The 15,065-nt window shown below is 37.9% G+C and overlaps 1 protein-coding gene across 2 annotated transcripts in view; it reads right to left on the reverse strand.

The window, feature by feature from the left end:
• Positions 1-15,065, reverse strand: part of LOC137385573 (exportin-7-like) — a 40,297-nt gene that overhangs the window by 23,765 nt on the left and 1,467 nt on the right. For both annotated transcript variants that reach the window (XM_068072059.1, XM_068072058.1), the window contains exons 3-10: positions 14,795-15,055; positions 13,656-13,733; positions 13,329-13,478; positions 12,969-13,095; positions 11,902-11,975; positions 3,157-3,276; positions 1,129-1,275; positions 421-540 (exon numbers count right to left, since the gene is read on the reverse strand). In XM_068072059.1, coding sequence (XP_067928160.1) covers positions 421-540; positions 1,129-1,275; positions 3,157-3,276; positions 11,902-11,975; positions 12,969-13,095; positions 13,329-13,478; positions 13,656-13,733; positions 14,795-15,055 — 1,077 coding nt within the window. The remainder of the gene's footprint in view (positions 1-420; positions 541-1,128; positions 1,276-3,156; positions 3,277-11,901; positions 11,976-12,968; positions 13,096-13,328; positions 13,479-13,655; positions 13,734-14,794; positions 15,056-15,065) is intronic.

Below are 15,065 nucleotides of genomic sequence, written 5' to 3' on the forward strand. Positions count from 1 at the left end.
GACGCAATTTTTTCCCAACAATCTCAGCGCGGCTTCAGAGAGACAGACGGTCACAGCTCTTATTATAGTAAAGATTTGTAGTATTATTTCTATATTATTCAATTTTATTGGTACATTCGTTAATACTTTATAACACAGGAATCTATTGTCAATACACACATATTGATATTCTGCATTGTGTATACACAAAAATTTATGTACAAATAGTGGAGTTACGCTAGTTTAAATTTCTGCACTTTTCATAAGCAGTTCTAGACCTCATTTACCTCAATAAGTGAGAGATCACTGCATGCCTATTGGCCACAGGGAATACTGACGCACAGCTCTCAACAACTAATGATTCACTAAACTCTAGGATAAATGTTCTTGTTCTTCACAACAAACTTCTTGTCGAGCGAAAGCAATAGAAGAAACATTTACCTCAGGTGTGTAGGTCTCGAGCATGTGCGGCTCACTGGCCTTGACATATGGGATAGACATAACGAGTCGCTGCCAGAGTGCGAGCACGTAGTAAATGCTGTTGGGGGCAAACTGCCACATCTACAAATAATGTTAAATTGGCCTGTATTAATTACAGAGAGCGGTTTTACAGTAATAAATTCATTTTCCTGTCTATCTTTAAACAATCTGCAAGACATGCTTTTTGATAGACTAGAAATAATGTCTAAGCATGCAGACAGAATACTAAGTAGCCGTTTGTTTGATCTGTGCTCTACAGCATGAGCAGCAACGTTGTAACTTGTAAGCCCATAGGCTGGGGTCAATTTAAAATCAAGAACTCGCTAGAGGAGGGCACGTAGACGACTGCCCTTCCTAACAGGAAAACACTGGCGTAAGTCTTGTGAGAAAATGGCAGATGAATAGAATGGGATTATGATGAAAGATCAGTGTCTTTATAAAAAAGCATCTGATGAGGGCAGTCAGCTAGCAAATGGAACCTAAATGTGATATTTACTGGCTGGTGACCTAATAACCCCCTGCTAGGAAGTGTACAAAGGACATGGAGATAATGTGCTCTGTAAGGACATGGTGATGTGCAGATATATGCGTGGATATATGCGCAGGTATATGCACAGGTATATTATAGGTATATCACATCAATTTAGTAGAAAATATTTTACAGCTTACTTGAAGACTGGTGATTGTAAACTCGGCTACGAGTTTGATAACATCTCTGTAAGAGTCACACCTGACCAGCTCACCGAGTTGGAAATTGGATTTGAGACGAGCGAGTAACCTGCAGAACTCGTGGTAGCACGATGGCTCGGAGAGCCCCTACCAAATGACAGAGCATCGAGAATCCGTTACGAATAGAGATGACTGTTTTAGTTTTAGCTAGCAAACTTCATACACAAATAAGGCTCATATCCATAACTGAATGTATGATAAAGCGAACCAACAATTAGCCCTACAGGACGAGCGACATGTGAGTGACATGGGATAATTATAAACTTAACAAAGTAATGTTTTCATGTGTTAATTTATGTTTGAACTAGTGCTGCACGATATCTTTGCATGTACATTCGATTAGTTGGTCTCAAAATATATCAAATATCGAAAAATATCGAACATTGGAGTTGTCTTCTTTTGATATATAGTGTTGGGCTTGAACATGAACGATATGAGAGGATATTGGTGCATATCGGTTGAAAAACAGGAGTTGTCACCTCGTTACAATAAAGAGAATAGACAACTCCATTTTTGCAAAATAAAATAAGCCGATATTTCGATAAAATATCGGCTTCGATATTCATATCGACTCGAAAACTGACCAAATATAAAATCATCCACTGAAATATATCGTCATATCGAATTATATCGTGTTATCGTGCAGCACTAGTTTAAACCACTGTTAGGTTCGCCTCCTCAATCCGCCCTTTATCTGATGGTGTGTTTAACTGCTGCCGACTACTAATTTTTACTGCTGCCAACAACACTGTACATAAGTATGCAAAAACCAATAGACGAATTTCTCAGTTATCATCTTGAACAAAGCTAAATTATTATTGATGCAAAAGGAAAACTACATTCACTTACATCTCCTTTAATAATTTCTAATAATAACACTCTTTCAATGAGTTTGGACACTAACAAAAACAAAATACTCCAAAAATGTTTCATTCAATGTCGAATCCACTACAACTTCTCTACGAAATTATCAGTGCTTGCACAAATGAACTACTGAAATTTTCTGAAAATACTACTCAAACTATCTTACTAATCTGGAAATGGATCACGATTGGTTGCGGTGTTCAGGAACTTGGGTTAGTATTTTGTAAACAATAAAACGCATGAATTTGTATTGATCATCAGATGATTGATAGAAACTAGTTACTGTTTGAGCTTGTGGCCGAATATGCAAATACATTTCAGCCAATTACAAGGAAACTGATAACCTGAAAAAAAATGCCCTGAAAAAGAAAAATTAACCTAAAATTTTGAGGTTCTATGTAGAAGACTCCGCTAAAGAAAACGGTGTTAATATATTGTCTCACCTAAACATGATCCAACAGCACTAAGTCACATGCTGTGGCTTTAGTAGACTTTACGCAGAACATTTCTGATTAGTGAGTAGTTAATTAATAAGCCTGTCGTGTAGTAGTTATACGAAAGGAAATGATCATCTGCTTCCACTGAGCCAATAAAATCATATCTACAGCCCATGCCTATTTAAGTTTCGTTTTGAGCATCAAAAACATTCATTCTCTATAGCAATTTCTTCGCAATTACCAGCCGCATCAGATGCATTACAGCTACCAAGGTTTCACAAATCATAGATCAATTTACTTCTAGTGATTATCTACGGAATAGTAATATTAGCAACAGCGATTAATTTATTTTTAATAATAATGTAAGCTATAGAAATAGTAATAAATCTCTGGACTCAGATCATGCTCAAGTTGTTAGTTATGGTAGTAGAGGAATGGGACGAAAAAAAAATTCAAAATCATTTTGCAACAAATTTGTAGACATTTTATGGCATCCACTGATGATAAAGTTTTATACTGAACAATTGGGTATCAAAGCCTTTCTGATAAGCCTAGGGGTTTAAAAGTTATGACAACTTATATGCACCATTGTCAAAAATCAGGTTTTACGGAACATTTAAGCCCCGGTAAAAAATAATTGAGTAGTGCAAGTTTTTAGGAAGCCTACCTGAGGAGACTCGAGTACCGTCTTGACGCCAGTTACGAGCTTATTTAAAAATTCAGTCTTTTCGCTGTTTATGTAAAATGACCTCCTTATACTGGCAAGTTGTACTAAACAGGAGATGGCCTAAAATATGCAAGATATATAAAAGTTAATCATAAAATAGAAACTATATGAATGGGAAAATGGGTCATATGAGGACACTATACCTGAGCTCGGCTAACTATCTACAACCATCTAACCTGCAAACCCTTGACAGGAATTGACCAAATTATCAAATCAAAGAAGGCCCAACAGAGACATTTCATGCATTTTTCAGTATACCATTACATTATAAGCTCAACCCTTTGACCAGGTATAAGCCCCCAAAAAACAACCGAAACTCATGTAATTTATTTTCGAAAATTCAATAAAATCGATATTTTATGAACATGCATAGCTCAAATCTTAAACTTATTTCTATGAACATAAATTTTTGTACATATACATTCATTCACATATGTACTACTCAAAAAAATACAACCATGAGCAATTGTCCCTGTATAAAATGCTTGGAAGTATTTTTTTCGGTAGAGTCAAACGCTATAACGTAGCCGTGCGAGCCACCATAACGATCATTTTCTCTGTATATTCCAAGTATATTAAAAGACCAAAAAAGTTTACATCACTTCTATCATTTGAATTACTTTTATTCTGATCAGACAAAAAATCATTAACGATCGCAAGATCAAGTAATCTTTTATTTTACCGTTTAGAAAGTCGAGCCGACGTTGACTGGTTTTTCCAACTTTTATTCTTTTCCAAGGAGGCGCGATTTGTTTAGCTTTTAGCGCAAAGCAACGCCTCTCAGATAATCGTTTCATATTGTAAATCATCGCCCGATATCTTGTTGATGATATTTAAAACTTACTAGTGTTCATACCCTTTGTTTAACGCTACTAGGCGACAGCTTTATAAACGTCTACCGAAATAGACATAAATGTCGTTTCCCCACGCAACCGATAAACGACATTCTGGTCGTTTCCCCTACCAAAGGGTTAAACATAGTGTAAGATTCTTTCAATGCTGAGTGGTATGGCTCAATCTTTATAATCACACATATTACAAATGAACAAGACTAAATTTTAAAGCATGTGAGAAAAATATTGAATCGAGGGCGTTAACGGAGCAGCTGACTTCGACAGTACAAGCTAAATGAATTCGCATGTCTATGTTCAATCCTGCTATATCTCTTGATTGACTCACTGAATACCAGCATATTTTAGAGCGAAACCTGAAACACTAAAACAAAGGAGTTCAAATTAGTTTCCAAGCGTAGTGATAGAAATCGATGTCAAATAATTTCCCAAGTCGAAACATTTTGCTTGTAATACTTATAATAGCAGTGAAGGCAAGTGGTCGACAATTACACTTATGATAGCACTCAAAGTGGGTGGTAAACAATTATACTTACAATAGCACTCAAGATGAGGTGTAGGAATATGCGGTGCGCATGAACAGAGAGGGCCGAAAAAGATGTTACGACTGGAAACAAAAAAGAGACGGGGATGAGAGATTAGAAGGAGAGGAAGTGAAGACTAGAGAGGGAAGTGAAGACTAGAGAGGGAAGTGAAGACTAGAGAGGGAAGTGAAGACTAGAGAGAGAAGTGAAGACTAAAGAGAGGAAGTGAAGACTAGAGAGAGGAAGTGAAGACTAGAGAGGGAAGTGAAGACTAGAGAGGGAAGTGAAGACTAGAGAGAGGAAGTGAAGACTAGAGAGAGGAAGTGAAGACTAGAGAGGGAAGTGAAGACTAGAGAGGGAAGTGAAGACTAGAGAGGGAAGTGAAGACTAGAGAGAGGAAGTGAAGACTAAAGAGAGGAAGTGAAGACTAGAGAGAGGAAGTGAAGACTAGAGAGAGGAAGTGAAAACTAGAGAGAAAAAGTGAAGACTAGAGAGGGAAGTGAAGAATAGAGAGGGAAGTGAAGACTAGAGAGGGAAGTGAAGAGTAGAGAGAGGAAGTGAAGACTAGAGAGAGGAAGTGAAGACTAGAGAGGGAAGTGAAGACTAGAGAGGGAAGTGAAGACTAGAGAGGGAAGTGAAGACTAGAGAGAAAAAGTGAAGACTAGAGAGGGAAGTGAAGAATAGAGAGGGAAGTGAAGACTAGAGAGGGAAGTGAAGACTAGAGAGAGGAAGTGAAGACTAGAGAGAGGAAGTGAAGACTAGAGAGGGAAGTGAAGACTAGAGAGGGAAGTGAAGACTAGAGAGAGGAAGTGAAGACTAAAGAGAGGAAGTGAAGACTAGAGAGAGGAAGTGAAGACTAGAGAGAGGAAGTGAAGACTAGAGAGAAAAAGTGAAGACTAGAGAGGGAAGTGAAGAATAGAGAGGGAAGTGAAGACTAGAGAGAGGAAGTGAAGACTAGAGAGAGGAAGTGAAGACTAGAGAGAAAAAGTGAAGACTAGAGAGGGAAGTGAAGACTAGAGAGGGAAGTGAAGACTAGAGAGGGAAGTGAAGACTAGAGAGAGGAAGTGAAGACTAAAGAGAGGAAGTGAAGACTAGAGAAAGGAAGTGAAGACTAGAGAGATGAAGTGAAGACTAGAGAGGGAAGTGAAGACTAAAGAGGGAAGGAGAAAGGGACACATGATAAAATCTAGAGAGATGGAGGATAGGAAGTGAATGTAAAGACACTACTAGTAAACTTGTACAACGGCAGGGTATAGATTTAATGGCCAGGGCAGAGCTAGCCATGAATAGAGTGTAGATTCCCTTTAGTAGATCATGAAGCTGAAGGTTTATAACAAGACGGATGATAGGTCAATAAGATTGTGAACCCATCGTCAGCTCTTCAACTTGAACAAGGCACACAGTTGGAATGTTGAAACAGGTTCATCCAATGCTTAGCGATCACTTTGATGGATTCACGCCTTATGCACATAAATGGTAACAGCGGTAGAAACACCAAACAGAAAGAAGCAGAAGCATGTCAATTGTAGCAGGGCAAAGCTTTTTTGGCGCTAGAAAAATGGGATAGACATCCTATGCCCAGGCTTGGGGCCACTACCAGTGCAGTGCGCACTGTACTAGTGCACCTCACTAGTGCAGTACATAGTGCAGAGCAATTTAAAAATAGAAATGTCTAGTGCAATGCTAGTGCAAACTTGACATGAGTCCCTGGGTGCACTAGTGCAAGTGCAGTGCTTAGTGTGACAAGATATGTACTAGTGCAGTGCCTAGTGTGGATCAGAAAATTTCCATAAACGCACTAGTGCAAGTGCAGTGCACAGTGCAACATAAAATTTTCTAGTGCAATGCCTAGTGCGGATTGGAAACTTTTTCATAAATACACTAGTGCGAGCGCAGTACCTAGTGCGACATAGTATGCACTAGTGCAGTGCCAAGTGCAGATTGAATATTATTATTTTCCTTTGATGGAGATGATGGAGATGGCATTACATTTTGCTTTAATATTGGTATTGAATATGGAACTTTGATATTTCTTTGCAATGTTGTTAACTACTCAAATGAGCATGTGTTTGGAGTTTCCATGAATCCTTAGAACTACAATCAAGCCAACTTTATTTATTTACCATTGTCTATTGTCTTGTCTATTTGTCTCCATGTCAGTATTTGTGGATGTACATGTATATGTAGGATTTCAGTTTAAATCTATCTTTGATAGAGTGGAAGTAACTTATTGACTAAATTTCAACTTTCAATAAGTTTCTTGTAAACTTATGTTTTTTAAATACATGTATTTAAGTACCAATTACATATGCTTATGTACATATTCACAAGCAAAATGAGACCAATCCAGAGATAGTATGATTATATAATAAATGTAGGCATCTTTGAAGTAAGATCAAACTTGATCTATGAGTGATATGTTTATACCAGCGTGAGCGTGACACATCTCAGACCCAGACTTTCTTGAACATGACTAGAGTAATTTTGCCAGTACTACTGGCAAAATATAGCAACAGCTATAGCTGCTATAGCAAAAAAGCTCACTGGTCTAGTGCCTAGTGAAGTTTAATAGTGAAGTGCCTAGTGCATTTATGATTTTACACTGCACTAGTGCAATGCCCAGTGCACAATAATTTTTGCTATTGCAGTGCCTAGTGCATTTTTGACGTCACTTTTCGATGCACTAGTGCTAGTGCAGTGCCTAGTGCACAAGAATTTCTGCTAGTGCAGTGCCTAGTGCATTTTATATTATTACTATGCCATGCACTAGTGCTAGTGCAGTGCCTAGTGCACAACAATTTCTGCTAGTGCAGTGCCTAGTGCACCTTACTGTCGTCTAGCCAGCCAATAGTGCAGTGCGCTCAATACTCACTAGCGGCCCCAAGCCTGCCTATGCCTATTCCCATTTCTGCTCTATTCTCCTGGCGTCATAGGCCAGGAGAATTGAGCAGCTACAATATTAGGCGTTGACGGATGCATTTGAGCTTCATTTTAGGACAAAAGAAAACGTTGCTACCAGACATAGACTTTTATACATTGAACAAGGGATCAGTGAATAATGTATTGCTTTCTAAAAAGAGTAGAACGTCCTCGCAAGATTTAAAAATTAGGTGATCTGCAGGATGTGAGGAAGGCTTCAGTGATTAGTAAGGGAATGCGCAATGATGTGATGAGAGTGAAAGTTATTTGTGGCGGGTACAAGGCGGCAGTGAAAGTGTTAAAGATAATAGCGAAGGAATGCACCCCAACTCCTGAGGTCGATAGGATGGAGATAAGTAGAAAGGATCAGAAAGGGGTGGAAGAGCAAAGAGGAGTAAATAGAGTAGATTTGAATACGTTTGTTGGTAGGAAAAGAAGCTTTGCACATAGGGACCAAAGTAATACTACCATCACAAGACAAGATATAGGATAAAACTGCTGCAAATGTGGGAAGCCTAGTACTACTCTGTCCAACCAGCGATGTGAGGGGGATAAAAACTGAAAACAGGTTTGCTGCAACTGTGGAGCTCTCCATCTTGCAAGTTCTGCAAGAAACAGGAGTAGTCAAGCTAAGTCAACATAGCGGGTAGGTACTCCAGGAACTCAGAGAACTCATTACGACTAGACAGGCCGAAGGTGCATAGAAAAGTTAAGAGCTTTACGAAGTAGGTCAATTGTGCAAGCAAGTAACGGAGTTTTAATAGCCACAGGGGCAGACGCGCCAATCATTACAGAATCAACAGCAGGCCGGTTAAAAAAGGGGATATTCATGATTAATTGAAAGTTCACAGGTGCTGATAGTAAAGAGCTTGACATTTTGGAAAATATGAGGTTGGCAATGATCTCACCACAGGATCAAGAGCTTAGTAAGTTATACATCCTTAGAAGAGTGAAGAATAACTTACCAGAAATACCGGAGGTACAACAGTTGGGAATAAAATAACAATTACATTGTGTCAAATGTACGTGTAGTCAGAATATGACACCCAAGGTTGTTTGGAGATCTTGGAAGATTGCCAGATGTCTTCAACTAAATTTGAAAAATAGCGCTTAAGCACTCTGCTTGAGTGTACCCAGGGGTCTCCTGGTGGGATTTAATGAGGCAACGATAATGGAACTGGCTAGGATTAAATAATTGGGAGTTATAAACAAAGCAGAATGGACTACAAACTAGTGCTCAGACATGATGATGGTGCTGAAGCCGAATGGCACGGCGCGGATCTGCGCGATTTGACTCAGTTATAAGAAAGGTGTGTGGCAGGAGAATTATCCGCTGCCAAGACTAGAGGAAATGCTAGCATTTCTTGAGGGTAGTAAGACTTTCAGCGAGCTAGATGTCAATTCAGGTTTCTGGCAAATCAGATTAGAAGAGTCTATGGATTACACATCCTCATCACCCCGATCAGAAGATATAGGCTCAGAAAAATGTCATTGGGAAGTTAGCAGTGTCAGAGTTCTTTCAAAAACAAAAGGAACAAAGTTTTAGGAGGACTGGATGAGATGGTGTGCATGATCTACTCGTAGGGTGCACACCTGAGGAGCATGACCGCAGATTAAAGTCAGTGCTTGATCAACTGGAGAAAGCAAAGATGACTCTGAACAAAGAGAAATGTCAATTTTCAGCAAAAAAGATAAGTTTCTGGAACGTGTCCCGAATGTGGATGGAGTGAGGGTAGACCCCAGAAGGGGCAATAAGAGAGATGCAGGCACCTGAGGATATGAAGAGCTTAAAAAGGGGCCTGGACTTAGTGAATTATTTCAGCCAGTTTAGCTCAGTGTTTTCATAAGTGGAGGTTCTGCTGAGGGAGCTGAACATGAAGGGCAGATTATGGAATTGAGGAGACCAACACCAAGAGTTTTGAGAAAGTCAAAGATACTATTTTTAGATCACTAGTTCTCGAACTTTTCTACTACAAGAGAGAACACAGAGCCAAAGCCTGCGTAATTAAACACTCCCCGAGGTCTGCCTTGCTGCAACAGAGAGAGGAAAGCAAATGGAAACCCGTGAAGTTTGCATCCAGGAAGATGAAAACAGAGATGGAACAGAGGTACGGACAAATTGAAAAGGATGCATTGGCAATAACGTAGGTGTGTGGGGAAGTTTGACTTCCATTTGGTTTGGTAGGGCTTATGAAATTATAATTATCATAGCTCTCAAGGTGATAGACAATTATACCTAAGATAGCACATATGGTGGGTAGAAGACAATTATGCTTACACTAGCCCTCAAGGTGGGTAGTAGACAAATATACTTATAATAGCCTTCAAAGTGGGTAGTAGACAAATAAACTTATAATAGCCCTCACGGTGGGTAGTAGACAGATATACTTAGAATAGCCCTCAAGGTGGGTAGTAGACACATATACTTATAATAGCCCTCGAGGTGGGTAGTAGACAAATATACTTATTATAGCCTTAAGGTGGGTAGTAGACAAATATACTTATAATAGCCCTCAATGTGGGTAGTAGACAAATATACTTATAATAGCCCTCAAGGTGGGTAGTAGACAAATATACTTATAATAGCCCTTAAGGTGGGTAGTAAGCAAATATACTTATAATAGCCCTTAAGGTGGGTAGTAGGCAAATATACTTCTAATAGCCCTTAAGGTGGGTGGTAGGCAAATATACTTATAACAGCCCTCAAAGAGGGTAATAGACAATTATGTTTAAAATAGCACTCAATGTGGGCGGTAAGCAATTATACTTATATGTATAATAGCACACAAGGTAGGTGGTAGACAATTATACTTACAATAGCACGCAAGGTGAGTGGAAGACAATTAAACTTACATGGGCGCTCATGGTGGGTGGTAGACCATTATATTTACTAGAAATTCCACTGTCATACAGCCCACGACCAAAGAGATGGCCAGAGATATTGGCAAAAAATTAAAGGGTACTAATGGTTGAGAAATGCAATATTAGCAATCAAATGGCTCTGCAGTGCAATAGGATAACTGCAATGGTAGCTGTAATGTACTGGGTGCGGGTGTTATTATATACAACAATAAGCAATAATGAATGGAAAAGATGTTTATATTTTCCCCCTGCAACAGGAGAAATGCAATATTGGCCAATATTAGAAGTAAAATGCACTGATATTCTTAGAATAATCAATTTTATTAATATAGTAATAATAGAAAACCAATACACAATTTTGTTTACATTTCAAAACGTCATAGGTAGCAATATCGAGAAGTTGTGGTATTTATATAGGTTTTTAGAAAATTTATTTAAAAAGTGTTTGGTCATGACAAACAACAACAATGAAAGGAAAATATTACACGTTTATATCTCTCCCTTGCAATAGGAGAAATGCAATGTTGGCCAATATTACAAGTAAAATGCACTGATATTATTAAAATAACCAATATTGTTAATATAGTAATACAGCAATAATAGAAAACCTATGAGCGTTCACGCGTCTCGAAGATTTCTGCAAACTGCAGCAAAATAAAAGCTGTTATAAAAGTGTTATAAAGCTGTAGGCCTAATTTACTGTAATGTATGTAAACTGTGTACTATACACAGTTTGAAAGTTGGTTGCGTTGAATGTAGAAAGGTTTTGATAAGTGATCTTTAACAGAAAGCCAGTAGGAGCATTCACGCGTATAAAACTGCAGCAAAATGAAAAAAATGTTATCGTCATAAACGGGCGTTGTAGTTCGGCCCTAGCTTGTACGTAAGTTGTAAAGAATTTCGGCTAACGTTTTAAATAATGAAACCTTCGGTGATTGGACAAAAAACATAGGCTGATAAACGGTGTACCATAATTTCGTACCTGTAAATCGGTCTACGCCTCAAACGGTCTACGTTTATTACAAAAACCTTCGAATAAATTCGATTACAAGTAAACAGCACCATAGACTGGTGAAATAAACACGGTTTTCTCGTGAAATACGCACTACTAAATAGTTCTACAATCGGTCGCACGGCTTTATTGGCGTTTCAATTTTCGGTCTCAACTTTTATTAAACCGAGCTTTTCAAACTTTTTGTGGGAATTTTCGTTCAAATAAATCTGTCTATTTGTGTATAATCCGATTAGATGGGTAAGTTTAAAGATAATACCGACGGTTTACAAAGACTTGGTAACATATTTAAATAGGTTTAAATGTGTTTTGCATCGCTATTATACTTTAACGACTTTACATTCCGATGCTTAAATTTCTTGATGAAATTTCTAGCCAAGGGTTCGTCTCATTGTTGATGAATAATTTTCGCAAGTTGTGTGCACATGCATTTATCATAAAAACTCGCAGACATCACTCCGCTCGTTTGCTCGTGGGATGATAGCAATTAAAGTGGGTGGTAGACAATTATACTTACAATAGCACTGAGAGTGGGTGGAAGACACTTGTATAGGTCAAAGAGCAGCTGCATCAAACTGAAGTCTACCATTGCTAGAAGAGAGAAAAATGTATCACTGCATGAGACATAAAGCACTTAGTTAATGAGAACACAGTAATGAGGAATAGATCCTTCCCCATCTAACACGCTGTACCCTGAAACCTCGACTTATGCTCAACTCTTTTCTGAAGTACAAAGTTAAATTTGAAAAAATGTTTAATTTATCATCTAAGGTAATTTCCAACATTTGATACGTGAGGTTTCTGAAAACATTGCAGTTTTATAAATCAGTACATATACAAGCAGGCTTTTATCACATAGTTTGTTTATAATTGAATAATATTAGCAGCGCTTCTAGTTTAATAATATTACTGTGAGTGGCAATAATGATGACAAAAAGAAGGCTATTCTTTACCTGAAATTATTGCGGAAGAATGTAGGAAAAAGAACTTTGGGAAACATTTTCGGATAAATTCTTTAAAAAATTTAAGAAGAGATTAGGTATTTACAGTGAAGAAGAGAGAGTGAACGTGATCTGAAGACAAATAAATGATGGAACTAATGAAACTAGAGAAGCCGGAAATAATAATAATTGAAGATAAATGTAAAAATAATCAATATGAAAACAGAATTATAATATGCTCTGGCTGATAGATGAAGTCAGATACATTAAACTTTGTACTATCATCGCGTCTCTCTGCACTCACGCCGATCTTCTGTATTGCCAGGGCGCCAATTCCGTGTGCTCTAATTCTTTAATACAAAGGTGAAGCGACAATAAAAACCTCTTTTATTCATTGCTACTTTAATATGTTATATATAATTCATTTGTTTTAATGCAATATTTACTTAGGTAAAGCATTAACCACCTTTGTGAGCTGTGAAATGAATGCAAAGTAATACAGCATCTCTTGTTAAAATATTCGCTTCACCAACATACGCCATTTTTTTACATACATGTACAAAGCAAATTTCAGTGAGGACCAACTTCGCATGTTGATGTTTGACTGTAGAAGAACCTTGAGATGGATATAAAAATCCTTCACCTTTTCTCCAGTTGGTTGGCATATGCACAGTGCTGAGGTCATCCGATGTTTCATCGCTTGAGGTGCCGATAAAATCATAAGTGAGACAGGTGAGTGCCAGCTGAAGGCTTCCTGACATGAGATTGTGCTACAATAGAGAGGAAAGTTGAGACAAGAACAGGCAAAAAACAATGTATGGAAAAATACAAAGACTACCAACAACTCAGTAGCTTAAAATATCACATATCATTTAACGTTAGCCAAAACTCTCTCACATTTAAAATACGGTGATTAATTCCTAGTCAATGTCTGATGTTAAAACCGGATCAAACGGTTGTACATCGGTGTAAATTTAATAATCAGATAAATGCAAAGCCATACCTGTGGACTGTCGTTGAAGTCTAAGTTCTTAGCACTGGAGTGGGCATTCTTGAGAAGTTCGCAGGCTATTTCAAAAATCTGATAGAGAGTCTGGTCTCGGAATGAGAAGGAGATCTTTCGGTGCCAAGTGATGGAATGGTGCACCTCTGTCTATACCATGAAAGTAATTTGTTTTACATGAGTCTCTCGTCTGACTACGAAAGCAGCTATTTAACGGAAAACAAAACCCAACAAAACTACTAGTTTCCAAAAGAGTACAAAATTTTTTATGAAATTAAATGTTGGTGAGAGAAATGCATCTGCAAGCGAAAGAAGAAACCGACTCACCTCTGTCATCTGATTCATCTCAACAACTAGTCTTGTCATGAGCTGCACTCCAACAGTAACGTGTACAGTAGAACCACTCTGCAAAATGAATGCTCCCAAGCATGGTAACCTCACAACATAACATCAGACAAAATTCTTCAAGTAGCACGGGAATAGAACAGAATAATGTGACCGTTAGGCTTTATTTGCACCAACCTCACACTGTACTATATATCCCTTAAACCATAACTGTCACGAACAACTTTTATCGTATTTACTAGGTAAATCAGACACGCTAATTCCGATTTTGTACTCAAAATAAAGATTAGTCCACTAACCTTCAAAGTCATTTAGGCTTTTTTAAAGCGTTTCAATATACGTTTCGAAAACAACACAGTCGGCATTACAAGCTCCGCCCATAAATATGTGACGAAACCTAGCTTTTTCAGGAACGGAAGTTAGGAATGTTTAGTCCGATTTAGAATAATAGAGATGGGTGTCTTAAAACCAATTATTATCTAAATTCAGCCTGTAAAATAATTTAAGTTTTTTATGAAAGGTATATAAACTATTTAAAATTGCTCGTAGCTTATTACATGACGTTTAAATGGGCTGGATGCCGAGAAAAATGAGCTCAAAAAGCGCGGTTTTATCACAAGCTAGCGTTGTTATCGCGCTTTTTTAAATATGCAATGTTAAATAGCTCATCTACCTTTCAGAAAAGACTGATATTATTTTTAAGGCTGAATTTAGATATCAATGGATTTTAAAACACCCATCTCTATTATTCTAAATCGGTCTAAACATTCCTACTAACTGCTGTTCCTAAAAAGCTAGGTTACGTCACGTATTTATGGGCGGAGCTTGTTATGCCGATCGTGTTGTTTTCGAGACCGATATTAAAACGCTGTAAAAAAGCCTTCATTACTCTGAAAGTTAGTGGACTAATCTTTATTTTGATTACAAAATTGGAATCAGCGTGTATGATTTACCTAGTAAATACGATAAAAGTTGTTCGTGACAGTTATGGTTTAACCTAGGAGGCTCAAATACCGAGAAGAGCTCTCTATATGATTATATAGTCTAATAAAAGACATAAAATGAGGCCTTCCACTGATGCGTACTTCAACTAAAATAAAATGATGCAGTCACATACATACCTGTAAAAACTTGCCAAGATCTTGAGTAACCGTGCGAAATATGTGTGTTTGTTTTTGCATATCATTCCACCCGATCTTTGTGATCCTGGCATAAAGTTGGATAAGGGCCTGTTGTACATAGCCTTGCAGCTTAGTCCTTGTGCCCAAGTATTCTAGCACATAGTCTTTGATCTTCAGTCTTTGCTCACTGTTCACTGCCGAGGCACTTTTATTAACTAGTTTAGTTAGGGTAGTGGCGCCGAGCAGCTGTGAGTACGGCGTCTTCAAGCCA

The sequence above is a fragment of the Watersipora subatra genome, chromosome 1, assembly GCF_963576615.1.
Source record: "Watersipora subatra chromosome 1, tzWatSuba1.1, whole genome shotgun sequence".
NCBI lineage: Eukaryota > Metazoa > Bryozoa > Gymnolaemata > Cheilostomatida > Watersiporidae > Watersipora > Watersipora subatra.